General features: G+C 43.5%; 1 protein-coding gene across 1 annotated transcript in view; it reads left to right on the top strand.

The window, feature by feature from the left end:
* Positions 1 to 27,065, top strand: part of PHF20 (PHD finger protein 20) — a 185,535-nt gene that overhangs the window by 68,587 nt on the left and 89,883 nt on the right. The window contains exons 3-5 of the mRNA XM_025398902.1: positions 6,883 to 7,054; positions 11,385 to 11,469; positions 22,559 to 22,638. Coding sequence (XP_025254687.1) covers positions 6,883 to 7,054; positions 11,385 to 11,469; positions 22,559 to 22,638 — 337 coding nt within the window. The remainder of the gene's footprint in view (positions 1 to 6,882; positions 7,055 to 11,384; positions 11,470 to 22,558; positions 22,639 to 27,065) is intronic.

Below are 27,065 nucleotides of genomic sequence, written 5' to 3'. Positions count from 1 at the left end.
ATTATATTTACAGAATAGAAGAGGCTGGGTGCAGTGGCTCACACCTATAATCCCAGCACTTTGAGAAGCCAAGGCAGATAGATCACTTGAGGTCAGGAGTTTGAGACCAGCCTGGCTAACATGATGAAACCTATCTCTACTAAAAATACAAAAAATTAGCCAGGTTTGGTGGCATGCACCTGTAGTCCCAGCTACTCGGGAGGCTGAGGTGGGAGAATCACTGGAACCTGGGAGGCAGAGGTTGCAGTGAGCCGAGATCACACCACTGCACTCCAGCCTGGGCGACAGCATGAGACTTCATCTCAAAAAAAAAAAGATAAAAGAGAAAAGTTTTATAATCTTCTTGACAAAGGCTGAAAATTCTAAAAATGTATTATTATTATCTGTTTTTTAGATGGGGTCTCACTCTGTCCCCAGGGTAGAGTGCAGTGGCACAATTATAGCTCACTGCAGCTTTGAACTCTTGGGCTCAAGTGATCCTCCCACCTGAGCCTTCCGAGTAGCTGGCACACACCCCTACTCCTAGCGAATTTTTTTTAAACTTTTTTTTTTTTTAGAGAGGAGGTCTTGCTGTGTTGCTCAGGCTGGTCTCAAACTCCTGGCTTCAAAGTGATCCTCTCATCTTGGCCTCCCAAAATGCTGGGATTATAGACATGAGCCACCATGTCCAGCCAATATTCTTATTTTCCTCTTCTATAACACAAAAGATGTCATAAGATACGCACTATTCTGTAACTTGTTTTTGAAAAACTTAATGTGTCATAGAAATCTTTCCATATCAGTTCATAGAGTGTGTCTTCATTCTTTCTTATGGCTGTATAATATGCCATTTTGTGGGTATGCCATAGCGGTACATAAACATAATGTTCATGAAGATATCGATTGATATCTTTAAAAAAGTTTTTTAAACTTTTAATTTAAAAGTATTTATTTTTGGCTGGGTGCAGTGGCTCACACCTGTAATCCTAGCACTTTCAGAGGCCAAGGCCAGCGATCACTTGAGGCCAAGAATTCGAGACCAGCCTGAGCAACATGGCAAAACCCCGTCTCTACAAAAAACCCCGTCTCTACAAAAAATACCAAAAAAGTAACTTAGCCAAGCATGGTGGTGTGAGCCTGTAGTCCCAGTTACGCAGGAGGCTGAGGTGGATCACCTGAGCCTGGTAGGTCGAGGCTGCAGTGAGTGGAGATTGCACCATTGTACTCCATCCTGGGTGACAGAGTAAGACCTTGTCTCAAAAACAAAACAAAAAACAAAACCCAAACCCCCAAAAAGTACTTAATTTTTGCTTATAAAGTAATATTTAACTAAATTAAAAAAAAATTCACACTAAAGCAAAAATCTCTTAGCTATTCCTAATCCCTGTCCCCTCCTAAGAGCTAATTTTTGTTATTAGTTTGATTATCTGCCCCTTTCTGGCTAATATTCCCATTGATTGGAAATGTAACTCCCAGCTGCAATGTTAGTTTGGAAACTAGAGTCTCATCAATGGCTCTTAGTTACACATGGAAGCTAGAAATTCTCTCTTCCTTTTTCTGTCTGTACAAATTCCATTCATATCTCTTTTGTTAACCCTGTCTCATCATCTTCAGCCTGCTTTATGGTTGTCCAAATATTTAGATTGAACCAGATAAAATTGCTATTTTGGTAGGTAAAAAGCAGTTGATTATCAGCAATTAAATGTGGTTCAACCTAATAGTTTTAAAGCCTAATCCATTTATGTGTCTAGTTCTCCTCAAGGGCAGGGCCAGAACACATGTTTGTATAATCCCTTCCAAGACCTAGAATTGACTGGTCAGATCAAAAGCACTTAGTAAATTCCTGTTGACTGATGAAGCTAAGCTGTCCCCAGGCAGAGTTGTGATCTACTAAGTCTTACCAGGTTGATCTCTAAGATGGTTTTTGTAGCCTCCCTCTTCTCTGAAATGTAATTGAGTCCCCACCAGCATAAATGACTTGCATCTTTGTCATACTTTAGGGTAGTGGGGAGGACCACTTAATCTTTGGAAAATTTTGCCCCTTGGCTACTATTGAGCCTCTTGGAGGGGTTTGTTTAGGTCTGCAGAGAGTGGGATACGTGTGCCCAGTAAAGTTTTTTTGAATGACGGAGAAGCTTTCTTTATATTAGCCAAGGACAAAAAGACCCTTCAGAGCAAGTGGAGTTGGTGGCCTAGGAGTTCACACTTGATTCTATGAATCCTGACTTCCGACCAGTGCATATCCAAAATAATTTAAGATTTGCCCTGAGGTTGCCAACTTTTAATTTTGCCAAATAAGTACGTTTAAAATAAGTATGTAATTATGTACTTTTAATAGTTAATATATGTTCATGGTACAGCATTTAAAATGTCCAAAAGGATATACAGCAAATGAAATGAGTCTCATACATCCTCTCTAGTTGCTTAAAACTATTAAGTTCCCCTTCCAGGAGGCAAACCGGGTTACTTGATCCTCCTTCCCGAGATAGCCCACGCATTTAAAAACAGATATGACTGTATTGGCTCTCTCCCTTCCCCCACATAAATGGTAGTGCATTCAAATACTGTTTGACAGCTTGAGTTTACCCCTACATTTCTTAGAGATCTTTAAAAATCAATACATTAAAAAAATTAAAATCAATATATAGAGCTGCCTTATTCTTTTTGAAGGCTGTGTAATATTAGGAAGGGTATTAAAAACAAACAGTTGTTATCTTTTTAACTTAAAAGGTATATTTAAATAGTAAAAGAAAGAATGCAATTTCAAGCGGGGTGTGGTGGCTCATGCTTGTAATCCCAGCAATTTGAGAGGCTGAGGCAGGAGGATACTTGAGCCCAGGTGTTTAAGACCAGCCTGGGCAACATAGTGAGACTCTACCTCTACAAAAAAAAATGACAAAAAATTAGCTGGGCATGGTGGTATGAGCCTGCAGTCCCAGCAACTCTGGTGGCTGAGCTGGAGGATCACTTGAGGTAAGGAGTTCAAAGCTGTAGTATGCCATGGTGGCACCACTGTACTCCAGCCTGGGCAACAGAGCAAGGCCCTGTCTCAAAAAAAAAAAAAAATGATTTCCGTGTAAAGAAAATTTCCTGCCTTAGTCCAAGGACCCTGTGTGAGAAAACTGTTGCTAGAGATAGTAAACCATTAAAGAAAGTGGTTTAAGGCCAGGTGCAGTGGCTTATGCCTGTAATCCCAGCACTTTGGGAGGCCGAGGCGGGCGGATCACGAGATCAGGAGATTGAGACCATCCTGGCTAACACGATGAAACCCCGTCTTTACTAAAAATACAAAAAAATTAGCCGGGCATGGTGTCGGGCGCCTGTGGTCCCAGCTACTTGGGAGGCTGAGGCAGGAGAATGGCATGAACCCAGGAGGCGGAGCTTGCAGTGAGCTGAGATCTGGCCACTGCACTCCAGCCTGGGCGACAGAGCGAGACTCCATCTCAAAAAAAAAAAAAAAAAAAAAAATGTGGTTTGAATAGGAATGTGTTAGGACAGATTGTGTTGTTCTAGAGAGGTTTACTAGCTTCAGGTAGGCTGAATGAATGAGAGGGTAAGAGATACATAATTGCCATATTGATATCCTTCTCCCCATTTTGCAGAGAGAAGCGGATTTAGGGAATCCTCTCTTGTCTCCTACAGTTGTACTATTTCATTTGTCAGATCAGACAATTAGCCAGTCTGCTGTCAAGATGTCTTGTGTTTATAGCAGCTGTCAGTTGGATTGGAGTAGGAAGACTAGTTTCAGGGCTGTTTATGTCTTTTGTTCATATTTTTGAGCATTAAAGGTATGCATAGTAGGAATTAGGAATTATGGAAAACATACTCTTCCAGTCCTCTGTGAGGAATATACACATGAAGTGATGGGGGCCTGAACTTGAGGAGTGAAATTGGAATAGGTTGCTGAAGTCTGAGAATGTTGGAATTAAAAAACTGACAGAATACATGACCTTTGGGAAGAATAAGAAGAGTAGAATTCATTTGCTAAACATTTATTGAGTACCTAGTATGTGCAAAGTACTGCGATACGTTAATAACGCCAAGCAAACTGCCTTAGAGGGTGCTAGTGTAGGGTTGAAACGTACACAGTATACAGACACAAGAAAGCAAGCCTGTTCATTTAGGTAGCATGTGTTTATTAGGACAGCACTGTACTAGGTGCTGGATATAAGAAAGGAAGGAAATGGTACAAACCAGGTTGCAGGGAGAAAATACGGATAGAATGTAAACTTTGTCAGTCTCAAATAGCTATTTGATTAATATAAGTGTTTTCAGAGAAAAACTCCATACAATATTTTTATTTATTTTTAACCATTTATTTTTTGGAATGAGCAGTACCTTTATATAGTTGAAATAAAAAAGTATAAGGTATACCGCAAAAAGTCTCCCTCCTATTTTTGCCCCTCCCCGCCTCTTATCCAGATATCTCTCTTGTGTCAGGAATAAATGCTGGAAAAAGAAACCAGCCTGAGTATTTTAACCACAAAAGGATTTAACGTAGGGAATTGGGTACTACATTGCTGGAAAGGCTGGAAGAGTGGGACTCAGGGAGGCTGCCCTTAGGGTATCATCTTGAAAGGCCCACAATTGTAGCTGTGATCTGGAGGTCAGGAAATCACTACTGGCACTGCCATCTGCACCACTGCTGCCTGACATGCATGAAGCTGATGATTAGACATTAGGCTCTGACTATTGCAGAGCAGCAGCAGCAGCAGCAGCAGCAACATCTGGGAGCTTGTGAGAGCTCTTAGGCCCCAGCTTGGCATACTGAATCAGAATTTTCATTTCAACAGGATACCCTAATGATTTACATGTATGTGGAAGCTTGACAGGCCTTGTGCTGGACCTGGCCACTAACCCAAGGGTTTTTATGACCTTGGCCACCAATTGTAAGGAAGTCAGGGAAATGTAGTTGTTGATTTTCCCAACTCTCAGTCTAGAAAGAAGGTTAAATGGAGGTTGAAAGAAACCATCTACTGAACTGGCCACACTTTTCCACAAGTAACCTTTGTTGTTTCTTGGGCATCCTTCCAAATACTTTTTGCATATATAAGCATATGTGAATACATATCCTTCTTTCTCTTCTTTAAAAAAATAAGTCAGGTGTGGTGACTCATGCCTGTAATTCCAGCATTTGGGGAGGCTGAAGTGGGCAGATAGCTTGAGCCCAGGAGTTTGAGACCAGCCTGGGCAACATAACAGAACTCTGTCTCTATAATAAATACAAAAATTAGCCTTGTATGGTGGTGTGCACCTGTAGTTTCAAGTACTTGGGAGGCTAAGGCTGGAGGGACACTTGAGCTGGGGAGAGGGAGGTTGTAGTGAGCCGAGATCACGCCACTGCACTTCAGCCTGGGTGACAGAGTGAGACCCTGTCTCAATCAATCAGTCAATCAATCTATCAATAAAACAAAGCAATAGCTTAACATATACAGTGTTCTGCATCATATAACTGTATATCTTAGAAGAGCTTTCCATATCTTGACAGATAAAAATCATCTTGTTCTTTTTTTTTTTTTTTGAGACGGAGTCTCGCGCTGTGTCACCCAGGCTGGAGTGCAGTGGCGCGATCTCGGCTCACTGCAAGCTCCGCCTCCCAGGTTCACGCCATTCTCCTGCCTCAGCCTCTGAGTAGCTGGGACTACAGGCGCCCGCCACCACGCCCGGCTAGTTTTTTGTATTTTTAGTAGAGACGGGGTTTCACCATGTTAGCCAGGATGGTCTCGATCTCCTGACCTCGTGATCCACCCGCCTCGGCCTCCCAAAGTGCTGGGATTACAGGCTTGAGCCACCGCGCCCGGCCATCTTGTTCTTTTTAATAACTGCGTAGTATAAGGCCAGGCACGGTGGCTCATGCCTGTAATGCTAGCGCTTTGGGAGGCTGAGGCAGGCAGATCATGAGGTCAAGAGATCGAGACCATCCTGGCCAACATGGTGAAACCCCGTCTACTAAAAATACAAAAATTAGCCGGGCGTGGTGGCGGGTGCCTGTAATCCCAGCTACTTGGGAAGCTGAGGCAGGAGAATCTCTTGAACCAGGGAGGTGGAGGTTGCAGTGAGCAGAGATCGCGCCACTGTGCTCCAGCCTAGCGACAGAGCGAGACCCTGTCTCAAACAAACAAAAAAACCCCTGCATAGTATTCCATTATATTGCTTACAAAATGCTTAAAATTGAGACTGTCTGATACAGTCTGGGTTGCATGGTCATTCTGATTTATTGGCACACGTAAAATCTAATCTAGTTGTTAAATGTTTTCTTCTTGCCTCTTGTATGCTCATGTCTTTTGTGTATGTCATCTTGTTTAATCCACACTACAACCCAGTGTGCTTCTTCCACTTTACATGAGGGAACTCAGGCTCTGAAAGTTTAATTTAATAGTTTATAAACTGGCTGGGCATGGTGGTTCACCTTTGTAATCTTAGCATTTTGGGAGGCTGAGGCGGGCAGATCACCTAAGGCCAGGAGTTTGAGACCAGCCTGGTCAACATGGCGAAACCCCATCTCTACTAAAAATACAAAAATTAGCCGGGCATGGTGGCAGGCGCCTGTGATCCCCGCTACCCGGAAGGCTGAGGCAGGGAGAGTCACTTGAACCCAGGAGGTTGCAGTGAGCCAAGAGCACACCACTGCATTCCAGCCAGGGTGACAGAGCGAGACTCTGTCTCAAAAATAAAATAAAATAAAATAGTTCATAAAATAAGGAATATGCAGGTTGGGATTTGGATCTCAGGTCTATTACCTTCCCTAATTTGTGATTTGACCCAATTACACAGAGTCTCTAAACGGTAGGCCTGGTAACCTTCTCCTTTGGGAAGAGGTTTGGAAATATACCATTATGGATATTTGGATATTTGGGGTAGGTATTAAAGGAATGCCAATTTTTTTTTTTTTTTCTGACTCAGGTATCCAGCTCACATAGAAGACATTGACTACGAGGAAGGAAAAGTACTCATCCATTTCAAGCGCTGGAACCATCGTTATGATGAGTGGTTCTGCTGGGACAGTCCTTATTTACGCCCTTTAGAGAAAATACAGCTGAGGAAAGAGGGCTTGCATGAAGAGGATGGATCTTCTGTGAGTAAGAAATCTGGGAAGTTCTATAGTACGCAAGGTCAGCCATTGGGCTGTTTGTGTTTCAATCTTTGATGTTCAGTAGCAGCTGGGGACCAGTTCTTATTTAGGCCTATAGTTGTAACCGTGAGATCTCAATGACACCTGGGGCTCTTGAAGAATCCCAGTTTTTTTGTTTGTTTGTCTGTTTGTTTTTTGAGACAGAGTCTTGCTCTGTTGCCCAGGCTGGAGTGTAGTGGTGCAATCTCTGCTCACTGCAACCTCCACCTCTCGGGTTCAAGCGATTTTCACACCTCAGCCTCCCTAGTAGCTGGGATTACAGGTGCCCACCATGGCTAATTTTTGTATTTTTAGTAGATATGGGGTTTTGCCACATTGGCCAGGCTGGTCTCAAACTCCTGACCAATTTTACAGCACTGTATCCCTAACTTCTAGAACACTGCCTGGCACATAGTAGATCTTCTGATCTTTTGTTAAGCTGTCTGATCTTTTGTTAAGTGATCATTCCGGCCAGGTGCGGTGGCTCACACCTGTAATCCCAGCACTTTGAGAGGCAGAGGCGAAGGCGGAGTCGGGTGAATCACAAGATCAGGAGTTTGAGACCAGCCTGGCCAACATGGTGAAACCCCGCTTCTACTAAAAACATGAAAAATTAGCTGGGTGTAGTGGAGGGTGCCTGTAATCCCAGCTACTTGGGAGGCTGAGGCAGGAGAATCGCTTGAACCCAGCAGGCAGAGGTTGCAGTGAGCCAAGATGATCACGCCACTGCACTCCAGCCCAGGTGACAGAGTGAGATTCCATCTCAAAAAGAAACGAAAGTGATCATTCCATGTAGAGCATTGTACTAATCTCATATGCAAGGTCTTTGTTTTTCTTTTGAGACAGGGTCTTGCTCTGTTGCCCAGACTGGAATGCAGTGGTGCGATCATGGCTCACTGCAGCCTCAATCTCAGGCTGAAGCAATCTTTCCACTTCACCTTCCCGAGTAGCTGGGACCATGGGCCCACCACACCCGGCTAATTTTTAAATTTTTTTATACAGACAGTGTCTCACATTGTTGCCCAGGCTGGTCTTGAACTCTTGGGCTCGAGCAATCCTCCCACCTTGGTCTCCCAAAGTGCTAGGATTATAGGGGTAAGCTCGTCATGCGAAATCTTTTATAAGCCCTCAAAGAACTTGGAATTGATTGGACTGTATTCCATTTTTCTCAATTTTATCTCTATGCCTGGAGCTTTTACTGACTTCAAAATGCAGTATGAAGTATTAGTTTTAAGGTTTTTTTGTTTTGTTTTGTTTTGTTTTGTTTTAAGCAATGAAAGCACACATTTACTGAAATGAAAGTACACTCCATAGAGTGGGAGCGGGCTCGAGTAAGTAGCTCAAGAGCCATGTTTTTGTTTGTTTGTTTTTGAGACGGAGTCTTGCTCTGTCGCTCAGGCTGGAGTGCAGTGGCTCGATCTCAGCTCACTGCAACCTCCGTCTCCTGGGTTCAAGTGATTCCCCTGCCTCAGCCTCCCGAGTAGCTGGGACTACAGGTGCGTGCCACCATACCTGGCTAATTTTTTGTATTTTTAGTAGAGACAGGTTTCATTGTTAGCTACGATGGTCTTGATCTCCTGACCTCATGATCCGCCTGCCTCAGCCTCCCAAAGTGCTGGGATTACAGGTGTGAGCCACTGCGCCCAGCCTGTTTTTTTGTTTTTTTAAAGAGACATTTTCTTGCTCTGTCGCCTAGTCTGTAGTGCAGTGGTACAGTCTTTGCTCAATGTAGCTTTGACCTCTTGGGCTCAAGCAATCCTCCTTCCTCAGCCTCCTGAGTACCTGGGACTATAGGCATGTACCACTGTGCCTGGCTAATTAAAATTTTTTTTTTGTAGAGACAAGGTCTTATTGTGTTGCCCAGGCTGGTCTTGAACTCCTGGCCTTAAGGGATCTTTCTGCCAAAGAAGGAAGATCCTTCGTACCTTCCAAAATCCTGGGATTTTAGGTGCGTGCCCTTGTGCCTGGCCAGTTTTAAGGTTTTTAAACAGGCATTGAGACATCTATAATGGTCCTGCCACTTTTAGATCTGACTCAGCCCTGCCTTCTATTTTCTTTTTCTTATCTTTTTTTTTTTTTTTTTTTTTTTTTTTGAGACAGTCTTACTCTATTGCCAAGGCTGGAGTGCAGTGGCATGATCTTGGCTCACTGCAACCTCTGTCTTCCAGGTTCAAGTGATTCTCGAGTCTTAGCCTTCTGAGTAGCTGGGACTACAGGTTCATCCAACCACACCTGGCTAATTTTTGTATTTTTAGTAGAGGTGGGATTTCATCATGTTGGCCAGACTCCTGACCTCAGGTGATTCACCTGCCCCAGCCTCCCAAAGTGCTGGGATTACAGGCACGAGCCACTGTGTCTGGCTTATTTTCTATTTTAACCCTATTAGGGAACTTGAACTCTTGCTGGCCTTTTTTTTTCTTTTTCCCAATTAAGGATTATTCAGTATTGTTCCATTTGACTTTTCAGTGTTCATTCTACAAATTGTTTTTTTTTTTTTTTTTTTGAGACAGAATCTCACTGTGTCACCCAGCCTGGAGTGCAATGGCATGATCTCAGCTCACTGCAACCTCCACCTCCTGGATTCAAGTGATTCTCCTACCTCAGCCTTCTGAGAAGCTGGGATTACAGGCAGCTGCCACCACACTGGCTAATTTTTGTATTTTTTTTTTTGAGACGGAGTCTCACTCTGTCACCCAGGCTGGAGTGCAGTGGCCGGATCTCAGCTCACTGCAAGCTCCGCCTCCTGGGTTCACGCCATTCTCCTGCCTCAGCCTCCCCAGTAGCTGGGACTACAGGCGCCCACCACCTCGCCCGGCTAATTTTTTGTATTTTTTAGTAGAAACGGGGTTTCACCGTGTTAGCCAGCATGGTCTCGATCTCCTGACCTCGTGATCCGCCCGTCTCGGCCTCCCAAAGTGCTGGGATTACAGGCTTGAGCCACCGCGCCCAGCCAATTTTTGTATTTTTAGTAGAGAGGGGATTTCACCATGTTGGCCAGGCTGTTCTCTACCTCCTGATCTCAGGTGATCCGCCCACCTCAACCTCCCAGAGTGCTGGGATTACAGGTGTGAGCCACTGTGCCTGGCCCATTGTGCAAAATTTATCAGTGCAAACTGTGTGCTGGGAAAAGTGTATAAAATATTAAAGGTGGCCGGGCGCGGTGGCTCAAGCCTGTAATCCCAGCACTTTGGGAGGCCGAGACGGGCGGATCACGAGGTCAGGAGATCGAGACCATCCTGGCTAACACGGTGAAACCCCGTCTCTACTAAAAAATACAAAAAACTAGCTGGGCGCGGTGGCGGGCACCTGTAGTCCCAGCTACTCGGGAGGCTGAGGCAGGAGAATGGCGTGAACCCGGGAGGCGGAGCTTGCAGTGAGCGGAGATCCAGCCACTGCACTCCAGCCTGGGCGACAGAGCCAGACTCCGTCTCAAAAAAAAAAAAAAAAAAAAAAAATTAAAGGTGAATGGTTGCTTTCCCTGGCTAAAGACCCTTTAGAAGTGTAGGTGGCATTAAATGCTGCTTCCCTGAGTATGAAGTAGCCTCATAATCTTCTAACTCCTATACTGGATGTGTATCCTAGTAGTCCTGGCCTCTTAGACTCATTTTCAGAATGTATGTTGATTAGGGTGGAATTATCATCAGTGCTGTGCCGTGCCTGCCCAGACCTCTTGGGCTTATTGAGGTCTTGTGTCCCAGCCCTTTTGTTTTGACTCTTGTCTTAGTCTTTTTTGTGTTGCTATGATAGAATATCTGAGACTAGGTAATTTATAAAGAAAAGAGGTTTGTTTAGCTCACAATTCTGCAGGCCGGGAAGTTCAAGTGCATGGTGCTGTCTTCTGGCATCAGCTTTCATGCTGCATCATACATGGTGGAAGGTCAAAGAGGGAGAAAAGTGTGAAGAGAGGGACCAAACAGGAAGAGGAGCCTTGCTTTATAACAACTTGCTTTCTTGGGAATGAATCCATTCCCAGGAGAGCGAGAAGTCACTCCTGTGAGACAGCATTAATCTGTTCATGAGGGATTTGCCACCATGACCCAAACACCTCTCATAGGCCCCATCTCCAACTCTGTTGCCCTGAAAACGTTAACTTTCGGCGAGGACAAATGGCACCGAAATTATAGCAACTCCTGGTGTTGAACAACAGAAATATCTTCCTCCATCCCAATAGCTACTTTCCTTTCTCACTCTCTTATCAATCCCAGCCTCTTTTATGAGATTTGGTACAGTGCATGTCCTGTGAAATTAGGTTGGTAACAGGATCTTTTTTTTTTTTTTTTTTTATGTTTTTTAGGAATTTCAAATAAATGAGCAGGTCCTTGCTTGCTGGTCTGATTGTCGTTTTTACCCGGCCAAAGTCACTGCTGTTAACAAGGATGGTAAGGCATTTGAGTTGTAGTTGTTTTTACTCATGACTTAGGTGGTGGTGGTTGGGGGGGGATGTTTGTAATGTTAGAGCTTGAATAGTATATTTTCAGTATTTCTTTACTGCCTAGGTATCTGCTTTATTCAAGTTAATCACTATGTCAGGAGTTGGGAAGAAATTATAAGTGTAAAGAAAACTGGACAAAAAAGGTAGTTTGACTTTTTACCCCCTAATTTTCAGTCATTGTTTTCTAAAACAGTCACAGTTCATCTGTCACTCTTCCTGGAGGTATGCAGGTACTTGCTGTCTAGGAGTTCCTAATAAAATTGATGAGATAGCCCTGAATATTTGTGAATAGCCTAGAAATTAAATGAACACTAACAAACTTTAAAAAATGTGCTTTCTTGATGCAAGGTGATTGAGGGTGGTCTGTAACATTGGAGTTGGCTAGTGGAAACTGGGATGCCGGAAGTTAGAGCACTGAGTTGGGTTTCTTTTGCCAGAGCTGAACGTGTGAAGAGACAGAATGGGAAACTTGACTAATAGAGGCTCATTTTGCTAATAAAAGGGCAGGCAAAGAGTTTTGAGGATAATACGTATGGTCAGAATCCTGACACCTGGAGAATAGAGTCTAGGTCCCAGTGATACCATTGCAAGCACGTTCCACCAGGGTATGTGTGGTCTCCATGATCTCTGAAGTGAATGTTTAGGGAAGTCAGGCCTCTTGATGCCACTGTAGGGTTGACTCTTAGGCCAGTCTGAATTTTCATTTGATGAAGTTATTCAGGTATTTATTAATATTCTGCTAACTGCTGGGCCTCAGGCTGACCAAGTTTTGTCTGAGAATGATTTTTTTTTTCTTGTTCTTTTTTGAGACAGAGTCTTGCTCTGTTGCCCAGGCTGGAGTGCAGTGGTGCCAGCTCAGCTAACTGCAGCTTCCATCTCCTGGGTTCAAACAGTTCTCCTGCCTCAGCCTCCCGAGTAGCTGGGATTACCGACGTGCACCATGGTCAGCTAAATTTTGTATCTTTAGTAGAGACGGGGTTTTGCTAGGTTGCCCAGGCTAGTCTCATGTGATCTACCCACCTCAGCCTCCCAAAGTGTTGGGATTATAGGTGTGAGCCACCATATCCAGCCGCAACTTTTTAGAGAAGTATTTTTCAGGCCAAACACCATGGTTCGTGCCTATAATCCTAGCAGTTTGGGAGGCTGTGGTGGGAGGATCAGTTGAGGCCAGGAATTTGAGACCAGCCTGGGCAACACAGTGAGACCTCATCTCACTATGAAAAAATTAGATGAGGGTGGTGGCATGTTTCTGTAGTCCTAGCTACTCGCATGGCTGAGGTGGGAAGATCCTTTGAGCCCAGGAGTTTGAGGATGCAGCAGGCTATGAGAGTGTCATTGTACTCCAGCCTGGGCAGCAGAATGAGACTGTCTCTTTAAAAAAAAAAAAAAAAGTATTTTCAGTTGTGCTTCCTCCATAAGCTAAAATTATAGGAGGGAGAGTCTCGAGGCTATGGTAGTTCCTAAAATGGTCATTTGCATTGCTAATATATTGTTTCTGAAGCTCCATATTCTGTCCAGTGAAATTTAGTTAATTGAAGGACGTGAAAATGAAGAAATTTCTGCCAAAACCTGTTTTCCTGAGGTTCTCGGGTCTGAGGTCCTGTATTACGCTGACACACTGACTGGTTTTTGGGACTAACTGGAAGAGGGAGGAGAGGATATGGGAGAGGGGCAATCCTGAAACAGAAAGTTAGTGAGACAGGCCGGGTGGTACTATTGGCCACCCAGATTGTGAAGGAAGGCTAGCCTTTGTAGGAGCTCAGATCTATGTCTGATTTGGAGATGAAGATAATTAATGCCTCTAAGAGGGGTGGGAAGATGTGTTGGTGGAGGCAATGAAGGCTTAGTAATCTACTGTTTAGATCTAATACCTGCAGAGCCCAGAGCTTGGCATCATGGAGTAAAATAAAAGAAGACCTGCTTCAAGGTAGAATGAAGTAGGTGCTGAAATAGAGCTACCAGGAGGAGGCAGGGCAGGATGGTGCAGGTTAATCATGGTAGGCACCTGTCTCTATAAGGTTTTGTGTTTGTGTGTGGGATGGGTCAGAAACTCTTTGAAATAATTATTTCAAAAATGTTAGGTTTGGATTAGTGCTAATGATCAGTTTCTGCTTCATCACGATTCACTGTGGGATTACTTGTGGCATTGGGAGGGACAATGCTAGTCTCTCTTTTCTCTCTTTCCCTGGTCTTTTCTGCTGTGCCTTAGGTTCATCCGTAGCAGTGACCACCAGCTTAATGGCCCTGTGAGGAGCAGCTCTGCTGGCAAGGCAGCATGTTTATTTCCTGTAAATGTCACTTATGTCTTGTTGGTGCTGCCAGGAGGAGGCAGGGGATATAGTGAAGTCACGCCTTGTAGATTTATGTTTAGAAGGCTTGGTGTGATTTTCTTGCCACTCTTAATCTCCTTGGATGTTTTGCTAAGGCTGATTGTTGATCTGGCTGGTGGGTGGGGACTCTAGCCAGAGTGGAAGTGGCAGCTGCTAGCACTGAGGAGTCTGGCATGATTGAATCAGAACTAAATAACAACTTTAGTTTCTTAAGGGAGTCTGTTAGCACTTGGAAAATAGGGCATTTAATGCCATATTATTTAGCTTTTTTCACTTGGAATGGTTCTTCAGCAGTGGAGATTAAGCATTATTTAGTGTGAAGGCAGTGGCAGTTGGTAGTCTTGTTAGACTCTCAGTCTATGTTGTTGTAAAAGACAGTAAAAGATGGGTTTCTACTTTCAGGGAATCTTTGTTTGGAAGCCATCTCTGGTGAGCTGACCTCACCTCTTTGCTGGGGCTGCCTAGCTTCCCCCTCCCTTTTTTTTTTGTTTGTGACAGAATCTTGCTCTGTTGCCCAGGCTGGAGTGCAATGGTGCAATCTCTGCTCACTGCAACCTCTGCCTCCCGGGTTCAAGCGATTCTCCTGCCTCAGCCTCCTGAGCAGCTGGGACTACAGGCACATGCCACACCACACTTGGCTAATTTATATGTATTTAAGGTTTCAAATGTACTTTATTTCTTCAGTAATGCCATATCTTAATGGGTACACAGTGCTTTAACTTGGCATCAATTATGAGCTGTTTTTTAAACAATTCATTATTACACCAGCTGGTATGATTACTGTTCTCTCCATTTTGGGGGGTGACTCTGCCAACAAGGGACAGGCTCCATTCTATTCTGATTTGTGTTGTTACATATGTCCATAGAGCAATACAGAAAGTGGCTCCACTAGCTAATACAGTATTACCGTATTTGTCATGAAAATCAGGTGTATGTTTCTGGTGGCTCTGCCATCATTGTTTGCTGAATGCTTCGACCTTGGAGACGACTTAGTTTGTTTTTGACCAAGGGAAACGTCCTGAAGGTGAAGATAGAACTGCAGCAATGAAGCTGCTGCTTTAAGTTTTGCATTTTTAGTAGAGTTGAAGTTTCACCATATTGGCCAGGCTGGTCTGGAACTCCTGACCTCAAATGATCCACCTGCCTCAGCCTCCCGAAGCTCCTCTTTTTTTCACATGGGGAATAGCAGAGTCAATTGTCTGTCAGGGCTTTCTGCCCCCAGTAGTGTACAACTCTGCTGTGTAAGTGATTTTCCTTAAGGAAACTACTTTGTAGGTTAGCATTTATGACAAAATGGGGAATTGTTCCTTTCTGTTGATCTGTGGTTCTTTAATTTGAATAAGCAGGTAAATCAGCTCCTTCTTCCTAAAAACTATGCATATTTTTGGGTCATGTCCCCTACCTACCCCGCCATTTCAGTCTCTGGGGCAGTGACTGAAGTCTGCATTTATAACAGGAGATGCTATGGAAATGATCTGGTTTCTAGAGTCTCTGGCTGAAGCAGCTCTTATTTTTTGTTTTCTTCATGCTGTAACTGATTCTACATTTGAAATGTGGGGAGGTTGATACTATGTGAACAGCTTTGTAGAAAGAGAAAAGGAAGATTTAGGCCCACACATGCAGGTGCTAACTTGGCTGCTGTTTTCTTCTTCTGGGGAAAGAGGGATTGTGCTTCCCGCCACCCCCCCTTTTTTTTTTTTTTTTTTTTTTTGCCTAGATAGCCTTTAAAGATGTCAATGTCTGGCCAGGCGCAGTGGCTCATGCCTGTAATCCCAGCACTTTGTGGGGCCAGGGCAGTGAATCACCTGAGGTCAGGAGTTGGAGACCAGCCTGGCCAACATGGTGAAACCTAATTTCTTTTTTTTTTTTTTTTTTTGAGACGGAGTCTCGCTCTGCCGCCCAGGCTGGAGTGCAATGGCACGATCTCGGCTCACTGCAAGCTCCGCCTCCCGGGTTTACGCCATTCTCCTGCCTCAGCCTCCCGAGTAGCTGGGACTACAGGCGCCCGCCACCTCGCCCGGCTAGTTTTTTGTATTTTTTTTAGTAGAGACGGGGTTTCACCGTGTCAGCCAGGATGGTCTCGATCTCCTGACCTCGTGATCCGCCCGTCTCGGCCTCCCAAAGTGCTGGGATTACAGGCTTGAGCCACCACGCCCGGCCGAAACCTAATCTCTACTAAAAATACAAAAATTAGCCAGGCGTGGTGACACACACCTGTAGTCCTAGCTACTCAGGAGGCTGAAACAGGAGAATCACTTGAACTCAGGAGGCGGAAGTTGCAGTGAGCCGAGATAGTGCTATACTGCACTCTAGCCTGGGCAACAGAGCGAGACTCGTCTCCAAACAGAAAAAGAAAAAAAAGGTTGTCAATGTGCTGTGCTTCCCTTTTAGGGTGACTTGGTGGTATTGATCCCTTGGTCTGTGACAGGCCCTGTGCTAGGTTATTTCCATATCTTATCATATTTAATCTTTACACAAACATGGAAAGGTTATTGCCATTAACCCCATTCTTATTTCGCAGATGAGGAACTAAGCTCACAGGGGGAAACTGCTTTAGGTTATAAAACGCTTGGATGGTAGAGCTGAGATCTGCATGGAGGTCTGTGGTTCTCCAGAGTCCCTAAACTGTTGTTCCCACGGTACCAGGCTGCCTCTTTGGAGCAGGGTTGTCCTAAGAGGGCAGGTGTTGTCAATTAGGTCCAGGTGTTCACTGATAGAATGCGAGAGTGGATGTAGTGGTCTGCACTTTCTGGAGCCTGGTGTTGTCTTGAGAACCATGGTTGGGAGACAGGGTCTGGTCCCAGTTCCTGCTCAGTGATTATGGGTGTTCACTGCCTTTGCTCTGGACTCTTTTGAGCAGTTAGAAGTCAAAGAGGGAATGGAAATAGATGAGTGTTGTATTGGCCACAGAACCTAAACCCAATATGTAAAATTGCTGAGAAGAAAATACTTAGAGGGAGGGGAAGGCGTGCCCGCAGACATATGCACATTCTCACTCCTCAACAATCTGTGGAAGCCTAAGGACTTCAAGAAAACTTTTTTTGTTGTTGTTTTTTGAGATGGAGTCTCGCTCTGTCACCCAGGCTGGAGTACAGAGGCTTGATCTCAGCTCACTGCAACCTCCGCCTCCTGGGTTCAAGTGAGTCTCCTGCCTCAGCCTCCCGAGTAGCTGGGATTACAGGTGCATGCCATCACGCCTGGCTAATTTTTACATTTTTAGTAGAGATGGGGTTTCATCATGTTGGTCAGGCTGGTCTTGAACTCCTGACCTCATGATCTGCCCACCTCGGCCTCCCAAAGTGTTGGGATTACAGGCATGAGCCACCGTACCCGACCTGACTAGTCTTTTTTTTTTTTTTTTTTTTTTTTAAAGGGCTGATCTGGGTATGGTGGCTGACGCCTGTAATCCTAGCACTTTGGGAGGTCAAGGCGGGTGAATCACCTGAGGTCAGGAGTTCAAGACCAGTCTGACCAACATGGTGAAACCCGTCTTTACTAAAAATACAAAAATTAGCCGGGCATGGTGGTGTGCACCTGTAATCCCAGCTACTCAGGAGGCTGAGGCAGGAGAATCACTTGAACCCCGGAGGTGGAGATTGCAGTGAGTGGAGATCACGCCACTGCCACTGGACTTCAGCCTGGGAGACAGAGTGAGACTCATCTCAAAAAAAAAAAAAAAAAAAAAAAAAAAGACTAGTCGAAAGCAGTCGTGAGAAGGAGGGAAAGAGTGGAATAAGAAGTTCGATCTGTAACTGACTGTGAACAATCAATTGAGATAACTCACTACTTTCAGACCAGCCTGAGAAAACATGTTTGAAAACCCTCTGTTTTCCATCTGTGGCTTTCTGGAATAATCTGACTTCCGAAGAGTGAATGAGATAGAAAAGAAGCCCTGGACGCTGGGCATGATGTCTCACATCTGTAATTCCAGTGCTTTTGGAAGTCGAGGTGGCAGGATTGTTTGAGGCCAAGAGTGTGAGACCAGCCTGGGTAACATAGACCCCCATGCCCTGCTATCTCTACTAAAAATTAAAAAATAAAAAATTGGCTGGACATGTTGGTGCATGCCTATAGTCCCAGCCACTTGTGAGGCAGAGACAGTAGGATTGCTTGAGCCCAGGAGTTTGAGGCTGCAGTGAGCTAGGATCATACCACTACACTTCAGGATGGGTGACGAAGACCCTTTTTTGTTTTTGAGACAGTCTTGCTCTGTCGCCCAGGCTGGAGTGCAGTGGCACAATCTTGGCTCACTACAACCTTTGCCTCCCAGGTTCAAGTGATTCTCCTGCCTCAGCCTCTCGAGTAGCTGGGATTACAGCACCCACCATCATGCCCGGCTAATTTTTGTATTTTTGTAGAGACGGGGTTTCAACACGTTGGCCAGGCTGGTCTTGAACTCCTGACCTCAGGTGATCCACCGGCTTCAGCCTCCCAAAGTGCTGGGATTACAGGCGTGAGCCACCACACCCGGCTGATGAAGACCCTGTTTCTAAGAAAAAAAGAGGCCCTGGAATATTAGTTGTGGTAGATTTCATGAGCAACATAAATCTGTCCAATCCAAAATCACCCTTGTAGTATCCCTATGTCTTTGGTCCTAGAGAACATGAGCTTGTTATGCATCTCTAGTTTTGTTCTTAGAAACTTCTACTATTACTGACTGCTATAGGATTGTCTGCAATGCTGAGTCCTTAAACCTCAGAGGGTCAAGGCCAGGAAGCTTTGTTTCATCTTAAAGTCTAAGGGCAAAAGCTTCTCAAGGGAGTCTGAGGCAGGTAGCCCTTCTAAGTCAAGTTAGAGCAGATAGAACAGGATACACTTACTTTGAGTTCCTTCATTTACATGTTTGTTAGATAGTGTTTGTGGCCACAGGAGAACTACTAGTCACCTATGGGAGGATTCCATGGGAAGACAATCTTTTAGTAATATACATGAAACCATTAAAGCAAAATTTTGGCCTCTCTGTTGTCCATTATTGTCTCTGAATTACTGAAGCCCAAGTTGGGCTGTGTTTAGCATGATTAAAGGAGAAAGTTTCAAGATGATCCTTGGTAATCCTTTGGAAGTTAAAAGGATCAAAGACCTAGATATATCTAAGGATAGTCGTCCCTAGCACCTTTGGCCGTAGTTTGGATCATTTCAGAGTGGCTGGTGCTACTCTGGGTCTGTGGTTTGGAATTAGGTTGAGGAGCCTGAGCAACAGGCAGTGTGGGGTGCTGGGAAAAAATTGGTCAGAGGTCAGTAGACAGGTTTGGATTCCAATGATAGCTGTCTCAGACTTAATCATGGAACTCAGGTTCCTTTTATGTAAGTCCTCCTTCTGGAATCTGCCATTAGGAGTAAGCTTCAAAATTAACTCCAAATAGCTGAAAATGTTGGACTGTTAGGTATGGTTACTTAATATTGACTTTTGGATGTTGGAAATGCCTGTAAAAACAACAGTTTTCATTTTGATGTAACTGATGCTGAACTAACTTTGTTAATAAAATAGTTGAAAATATAGTCTTGGGTGACTTGTCGGCACACATAATATTTAAGATTTCAAGATAACGGGAGTCTTAAAACTCCCATCCCCCCATCTCTGTCCCCAGACTTGCCAGAGTTGCACCATGGTTGCTTGAGAAGGGTCTGTTTAGAATTCCATAGCACTGTTTATCATAACTCCTTTGCTTGCCAACACCCTCACGGTATAGTCAGGGAAAAACAGGAACCCAGACTTTTGTTGTAAGTACTTGTAAGTCATTGCTGAGCTGCCTGTGTAGATAATTGTTTATGCTCTTATCCTTTTATGCTCTAATCCTTTTATCATAGCCTGTTCATCTAATTGGTGGTGTCATCTAATTGCTGATGTTTTAACCCAACCAGGCATAACTATATATCCTTATATCTTGTTTGCTAGCCAGTTTCTTTTTTTTATATTTTAAATTTTTTTAAATTTTTAATTTTTGTGGGTACATAAGTAGGTGTATGTATTTATGAGTTACATGAGATATCTTGATACAGGTATGCAATGTGTAATAATCACATCAGGGTAAGTGGGAGTATATATCACTCCAAGCATTTATCCTTTGTTACGAACAATCCAATTATGTAGTTATTTTATTTTTATTATTTATTTTTTTTAGACAGAGTTTCACTCTGTCACCCAGGCTGGAGTGCAGTGGTATGATCTTGGCTCACTGCAACCTCCACTTCCTGGGTTCAGGTGATTCTCTTGCCTCAGCCTCCTGAGTAACTGGGATAACAGGTGCCCACTACCACACCTGGCTAATGTTTTTTGCATTTTTTCAGTAGAGACAGGGTTTCACCATGTTGGCCAGAGTGGTCTTGAACTCCTGACCTCAAGTGATCCACCCGCCTCAGCTTCCCAAAATGCTGGGATTACAGGTGTGAGCCACCACGCCTGGCCAAGTTATTTTAGAATGTACAATTATTTTTTACTGTAGTCACCTTGTTGTGCTAGCAACCTAGGTCTTACTCATTCTTTCTAACATTTTTGTACCCCTTAACCATCAACATTTCCGCCCCCCACCTACTACCCTTCCTAGCCTCTGGTAACCATCCTTCTACTCTCTATCTCCATGAGTTCGATTGTTTTAATTTTTAGCTCCTACAAATAAGTGAGAACATCGAATTTTGTCTGTCTTGCTAGCTAGTTTCTTTATGTATTGGTGACACCTGTGACTAATAATCACCTTTATTTTGTAAATACCAGGAATAAAGGTCAGTAGGTAATTACTAATTGTCTATGGCAGTGGTTCTCAGACTTTGGTGTACATCAGAATCACCTGGAGGACTTGTTAAAAACGCATATTCCTGTCCCCTGTTCCCAGTTGCTGATTCAGTGTATCTGAGATGGGACTGGTAACTTGCATTTCTAATGAGTTCCCAGGAGTTGCTCATGCTTCTGCTATGGGACTACACTTTGAGAAGCACTGGTCTACTCTGAGGCAGGTACTGTGTGTGGAAGAAAGTGGTCTAAGATGTGGTGTCTGGCCTTGAAGAGCCTGCTTTTGAGTTGCGATCTGTACTTATATGAAGGTAGACCTAAGTTTGAAGCTCTGTAGGCTGGTGCCAAATGAGCCTAAGAAGTTCAGATCAGGAGGTAATTATTAGTAGCTGAAAAGCCAGGAAGCTGTTACAGAACTGTTGTGGGTATTTGAGCCGGGCACTTAAAGATCACGGAATGGCACATTCCCAGAAGGAAAACAGTTTAATACAGATATGGAGATAGAAGTGTCACTGGCAGTTTCAGTGGGTAGCTTGTCACTTTGAGTTGGTGGGTATTGGATAGTGGTAATGAGAAATAAGGTTTGGAAAATTATTGGGCTCAGATTGTGTTGGACGTTGAATACTTTTGGACTTCATTTGGTAGCCGTGATTAGCCATTGACTAGGCCCTGTTGAGGACTGGCGGTGGAGGGGTGTGGGAAGAGAATGTACCAGAAGGAGAAAACCAGGTCTTAACTTTGTTGTTGCAATCTTCGGCTCCCAGACCTCAGGGTTTTTTGCAGGGGTTGGGGGAATTGGTTCTAAACAGAGAAAAACCTGTTTACTAGTGGAAACCATTATGTGATTACCAATGGTTTACTGAATCTTGACAAGATTAACTGTGATTATTATTTTAAATCCCTGGGGCAAAAATGGGTGGGGCATGAATTGGTTCTAAGATGCAAAATTTGAAAGTGTTGTTTGGGTGCGACTAATGAGAACTTCTGTAGTTGGACACCTTATTTGGGAAGGTAAGATTATTTGGGTTTCCAGCTTAAGGTTTTTAGCAGGGAAGGATCTTTTTTGAACAATTTTTTTTCTATTGGGAAAAAACTAACAGTGTAACAAAATAAAACTAACAATGTAGCAGCAAGCGTTTTGTGTTTTGGCCAAGTCTCTATTTTAAAAACATTGTATCATGAAGATAATTCAAATGGATTTTGAGATGTGGAAATAGAACACATCTCTAGAAACCCAATACCTTTAGCAGAATATGATGTTGCTTTTTTTGTTGTTGTTGTTGGAGACTGAGTCTTGCTCTGTTGCCCAGGCTGGAGTACAATGGCAGGATCTGGGCTCACCGCAACCTTTGCCTCCCAGGTTCAAGTGAATCTCCTGCCTTAGCCTCCCAAGTAGCTGGGATTACAGGCGCCTGCCACCAAGCGCGGCTAATTTTTTGTATTTTTAGTACAGACAGGTTTCACTATGTTGGCCAGGCTGGTCTTGAACTCCTGACCTCGTGATCCGCCTGCCTCAGCCTCCCAAAGTGCTGGGATTACAGGCGTGAGCCATGATGTTCCTTTTGAAACTTAAGAGCTATTACTGCCTCCGATCCCAGAACATAAAGATTAAATTATAAAAGTGAAAAATTCACCAAGGAATAAGTCTGCATTTTCCTCACATTCTTAATTGTTTTACTGCTCTCTGTTCTTCACTTAAATTCAGTGCAATTTTTTTTTATTTTAATGAAGCATCTAAAAGTGAGTTTATTTTTTTGATGGATTTCAATTTATGTAGGTAGAAAACTGTGTAATCTTAACTAAGAAATGAAGACAAGCATACTGTTATCTTGGACATAAGTAAGACTGAATATGATACTTAAACAGTTTTAAATGCTTATGAGATTAATGTAGTTGGAGATCCCTTATGTTTATACTTCGAAAAGTTACCACTTTCATGAAATTGTGAGTTAAAATCATGATGTCTTCTTGAATTTTAGGTACTTACACTGTGAAATTTTATGATGGAGTAGTTCAGACTGTCAAACATATTCATGTCAAAGCTTTTTCCAAAGATCAGGTGAGAAATGTGGTTTTGTGCTTTGTGTTATGAATAATGCTAACATTGTAGTTTTGTTTCCTCAAATAAAGACATTACATTTGTTTATGATGGCAAGTGTTTATTTCCTCCATCTGACACAATTTCACCAGAAAATAATATACAAGTTTTCAGAAGTTGTAAATATTTGTCTCTTTGCTGTTTCCTATTTATTTATTTAGAAACAGAGTCCCGTTCTGTCACCCAGGCTGGAGTACAATGGTGCAATCTCAGTTTACTGCAACCTCCACCTCCTGGGTTCAAGCAATTCTCCTGTCTCAACCTCCTGAGTTGCTGGGATGATAGGTGCATGCCACCATGCCTGGCTGATTTTTTTTGTATTTTTAGTAGAGACGGGGTTTCACCATATTGGTCAGGCTGGTCTCGAACTCTTGACCTCAGGTGATCCACCCACCTCAGCCTCCCAAAGTGCTGGGATTACAGATGTGAGCCACTGTGTCCGGCCACTGTTTCCTTTTAACAGAGATTTTTTTTTCAAAAGTGCCAGATACTTGGATACCATTGCCTATATTCTGTTTTCGTCATCTTTTTTCAACAATGTCTAGTTATTCTTGTCTTCTCTCTGTGCCCTGGCCCGCACAAGAGCTGTTAGCCATCACAGGGAACTTGTCGAATTGCTTGAGACCTCCAGTATGTTTTCTCTCCATCTAGCTCTGTCTTTTAGCTTAGGACCATTACTTGGTTGTTTACAGAGCTATCATTTGGCACAGATTGGACAGCCACTTGTGCTAGATGTGCCTGGTTTGTGAATTTGGTATCCTGTCGTTCCAGTCACCATGCATGTATTTGCCTGAGCATGGGGCCTCAGTTTTGATACTGGAAATATGGTTTGCATAAATATGGGCCATCTAGAAGTGTTGCCTACTTTCTTCATGATTTTTCCCCTTTTTGTCTTTTTTGTGTTTATGTATTAATAGTTGAGGGGAAAATAGAGATCAAAATTTGGATACTGGTGTTTTTAAAAATCCTGATTATTACTAATTTCAGCTGTTGAGACAGCTAATTTAGCAATTTAGTAAAGGTTTTACCACTGAGGCATCGTAACCGGTTACTCATCTGCTTGGATGGCAGTTGATGTGACAATATTTGGTGATGCTATAACCTGTTGTGTTTTTGGGTTTTTTTTGAGACAGAGTCTTGTTCTGTCGCCCAGGCTGGAGTGCAGTGGTGCAATCTTGGCCTAGTGCAACTTCCCTGCCTCCCCAGTTCAAGTGATTCTGCTGCCTCAGCCTCCCAAATAACAGAGACTAGGTGCGTGCTACCATGCCCAGCTCATTTTTTGTATTTTAGTAGAGACAGGATTTCACCATGTTGTCCAGGCTGGTCTCAAACTCCTGAGCTCAGGCAATCTGCCCCCCTCGGCCTCCCAAAAGGCTAGGATTACAGGCATGAGCCACTGTGCCTGGCCTTCTGTTGTGTCTTTGTGATGATGAAATGATTCTACTTATCACAGATTCTTAATGAATTCTTCTGTATGTATATTTGTATCTCTCTGTCACCCAGGCTGGAGTGCAGTGGCCTGATCTCCGCTCAGTGCAAACTCTGCCTCCCAAGTTAAAGTGATTCTCCAGTCTAAGCCTCCCAATTTGCTGGGATTACAGGCGTGTGCCCCCACACTTGGCTAATTTTTGTATTTTTAGTAGACGGGGTTTCACTGTGTTGGCCAGGCTGGTCCTGAACTCCTGACCTCAAGTGAGCTGCCCACCTTGGATTCCCAAAGTGCTGGGATTACAGACATGAGCCACCATGCCCGGCCTAATCGTAAGTTTCTAAAGATTTTTTTTTTTTTGAGATGCAGTCTTGCTCTGTCACCCAGGCTGGAGTACAGTGGTGCAATCTAGGCTCACTGTAACCTCCACCTCCCGGGTTCAAGCAATTCTCCTTCCTCAGTCTCTCGAGTAGCTGGGACTACAGGCATGCGCCACCATGCCCAGCTAATTTTTGTATTTTTAATAGAGACAGGGGTTTCACCATATTGGCCAGGCTGGTCTTGAACTCCTCACCTCAGGTGATCTGCCTACCTTGGCCTCCCAAAGTGCTGAGATTACAGGGCATGAGCCACCATGCCTAGCTGCTTCAAAGGATTTTGATACATGATACCTTTGAGGTAACCTCAAAGGTTACCTTTTGCTGATTGGCCTTTTGCTGATTTTCTTCTTCAGAAAATTAACATTATTATTACATAAAGCTTTGGCCCTGGTGATGCTTTTTCTTTGATCACTTGCCTCTCGTAAGGAGCCATATAGTAGTCTAAAACATTATTTTGGCCTTAAATTTGGCAATATTTGTGTTAGGTTTGTGGAACGAGTTAATACAGAGGATATAATTATAAACTTGTCCAGAATTGGCAGATTATATCCAGAATCTTCCCAAGTGGAAGTCCAGGGCTCCAGATAACAATTGTTCATCTATTTACTCTGTGTTTCTCAATAAATTGATGGATAGCATTCACAGTGCTTTGGCTTGGAGGTAGTGCCTTACCCGGTGAGGATTTTTGGGTGCCATGCTTCATTTCTCATTTCCCAGTGGCCTCTGAGTATCTGACCTTAGCCCAGTAGGCCCTTAAGCACAGGCCCATGGCTCCTGGACTTGGCTTCTTTTCCAAGAGGGTACAGTGGTTTGGCTACAGTTATCTGTCATGGGCAATTTCAAAGGTTTTTTCATATACTATTAGAATACATAGAGATTTTTTTTTTTCTGTAGAACTGCACTGTCTTATAAATGTTTTGATAGTCTCTATATTAGTAACACTTATGTTTTTAGCTTACTGTAGAAAATTAGAAAAGTACAAAGCACAAAGAAAATAAAAACTCTTATTCCATCAAACAGATATAATTGTTCTTAACACTTCGGTGTATAACTTGGCTTAACAATTTGGTGTGTATATCTTTCTGTGTTTTTTATTAAACATATATATGTGTATCTATTTCTTTTCAAAACTGAAGTTGTAGTACATTAATATAGTACTGTTCTTTTCTTTTAACTAACATTTCCTCAAGTTCCTTAATATCCTGAGAATATGATTTTTCACAGCTATGTAGTGTTCTGTAATATGTATGGAACTGTACTTTGTGTAACCAAATCCCAAATGGTCATTAAGGATATTTGTCAATCCAGGTACACAAGTCTGATTATTCTTTTTTTTTTTTTTTTTTTTGAGACTGAGTCTGGCTCTGTCGCCCAGGCTGGAGTGCGGTGGTCACATCTCAGCTCACTGCAAGCTCCGCCTCCCGGGTTCACGCCATTCTCCTGCCTCAGCCTCCCGAGTAGCTGGGACCACAGGCGCCCGCCACTTCGCCCGGCTAGTTTTTTGTATTTTTTAGTAGAGACGGGGTTTCACCGTGTTAGCCAGGATGGTCTCGATCTCCTGACCTCGTGATCCGCCCGTCTCGGCCTCCCAAAGTGCTGGGATTACAGGCTTGAGCCACCGCGCCCGGCCAAGTCTGATTATTCTTTTAGCTAACTTTATTTCTAGGGATTTATTCTAGTTCAGAGGTATAATGTTTTTAGTTTTGACTCTAATTGCCAACTCCTCCCCGAACCCCCAACAAGAAGGGCAATTTCAATTTATATTTCTGCTGGCCATTACCGGAATGCCTGTTCTCAAACCTGGCTACTTTCAGAATAATTTGGGGGACTTGAAAAAATATTTCCTTGTTTATTATTTTTCCCTGTAGAACAAATTAAACTTTTATTTGTTGAGTATTTAGGTACTGCTTCCTGCTTCCAGTGAAAACCTATGTGCCTAGTGTGTGCTAGGTGCTGGGGATCCCAAATGAACATAGTATGGTGGTCTCTGCTCTTTTGAGGTCCTAGAGAAGAGATATGCACACAAATAAACTTAATTATAGTTTTGGAATCTCTAGAGCTTTCAGACCTGGCATTATTATGAAACAGTCACAGTAGAGGACCTTCGATTTTTAGTGTGAATTTTAAAGAATGTAATGTAGGGAGAACGTAACTAAGAAGCAGTATTTCCTACCAATAGGCAAAAACTCCAAGTAGCTCAGGAACCTGGTAGGTGGTTTGTTGAACTGAGCACAGCCTTTACCTGGTAGAGGAAGCAGAGACTCTGGTTCTGGGTTGGATAATCTTTATAGTTTTCCTGTTCAGCTTCCAGTTATCAGTTTTGTTTTTTCTCTAAACGAGACATCAGCACATGCTGGCAAACTGAACCAGCCTCTGAAAAGCTCTGGGTTAGTATAGTCATGCTGGGGATAAGGACAGAGCATAAAGGCATTTTCTTCGAACACCTTTGTCAGAAAGATTGCTTTCCAGAATTTTAAGGCCAGGCATGGTGGCTCATGCCTACAATCCCAATACTTTAGGAGGCTGAGGCAGGAGGATTGCTTGTGCCCCGGAGTTTGAGACCAGCCTGGGCAACATAG

This window comes from Theropithecus gelada, chromosome 10, assembly GCF_003255815.1.
Source record: "Theropithecus gelada isolate Dixy chromosome 10, Tgel_1.0, whole genome shotgun sequence".
Lineage (NCBI taxonomy): Eukaryota > Metazoa > Chordata > Mammalia > Primates > Cercopithecidae > Theropithecus > Theropithecus gelada.
This window is presented reverse-complemented; position numbering and strand designations above follow the sequence as displayed.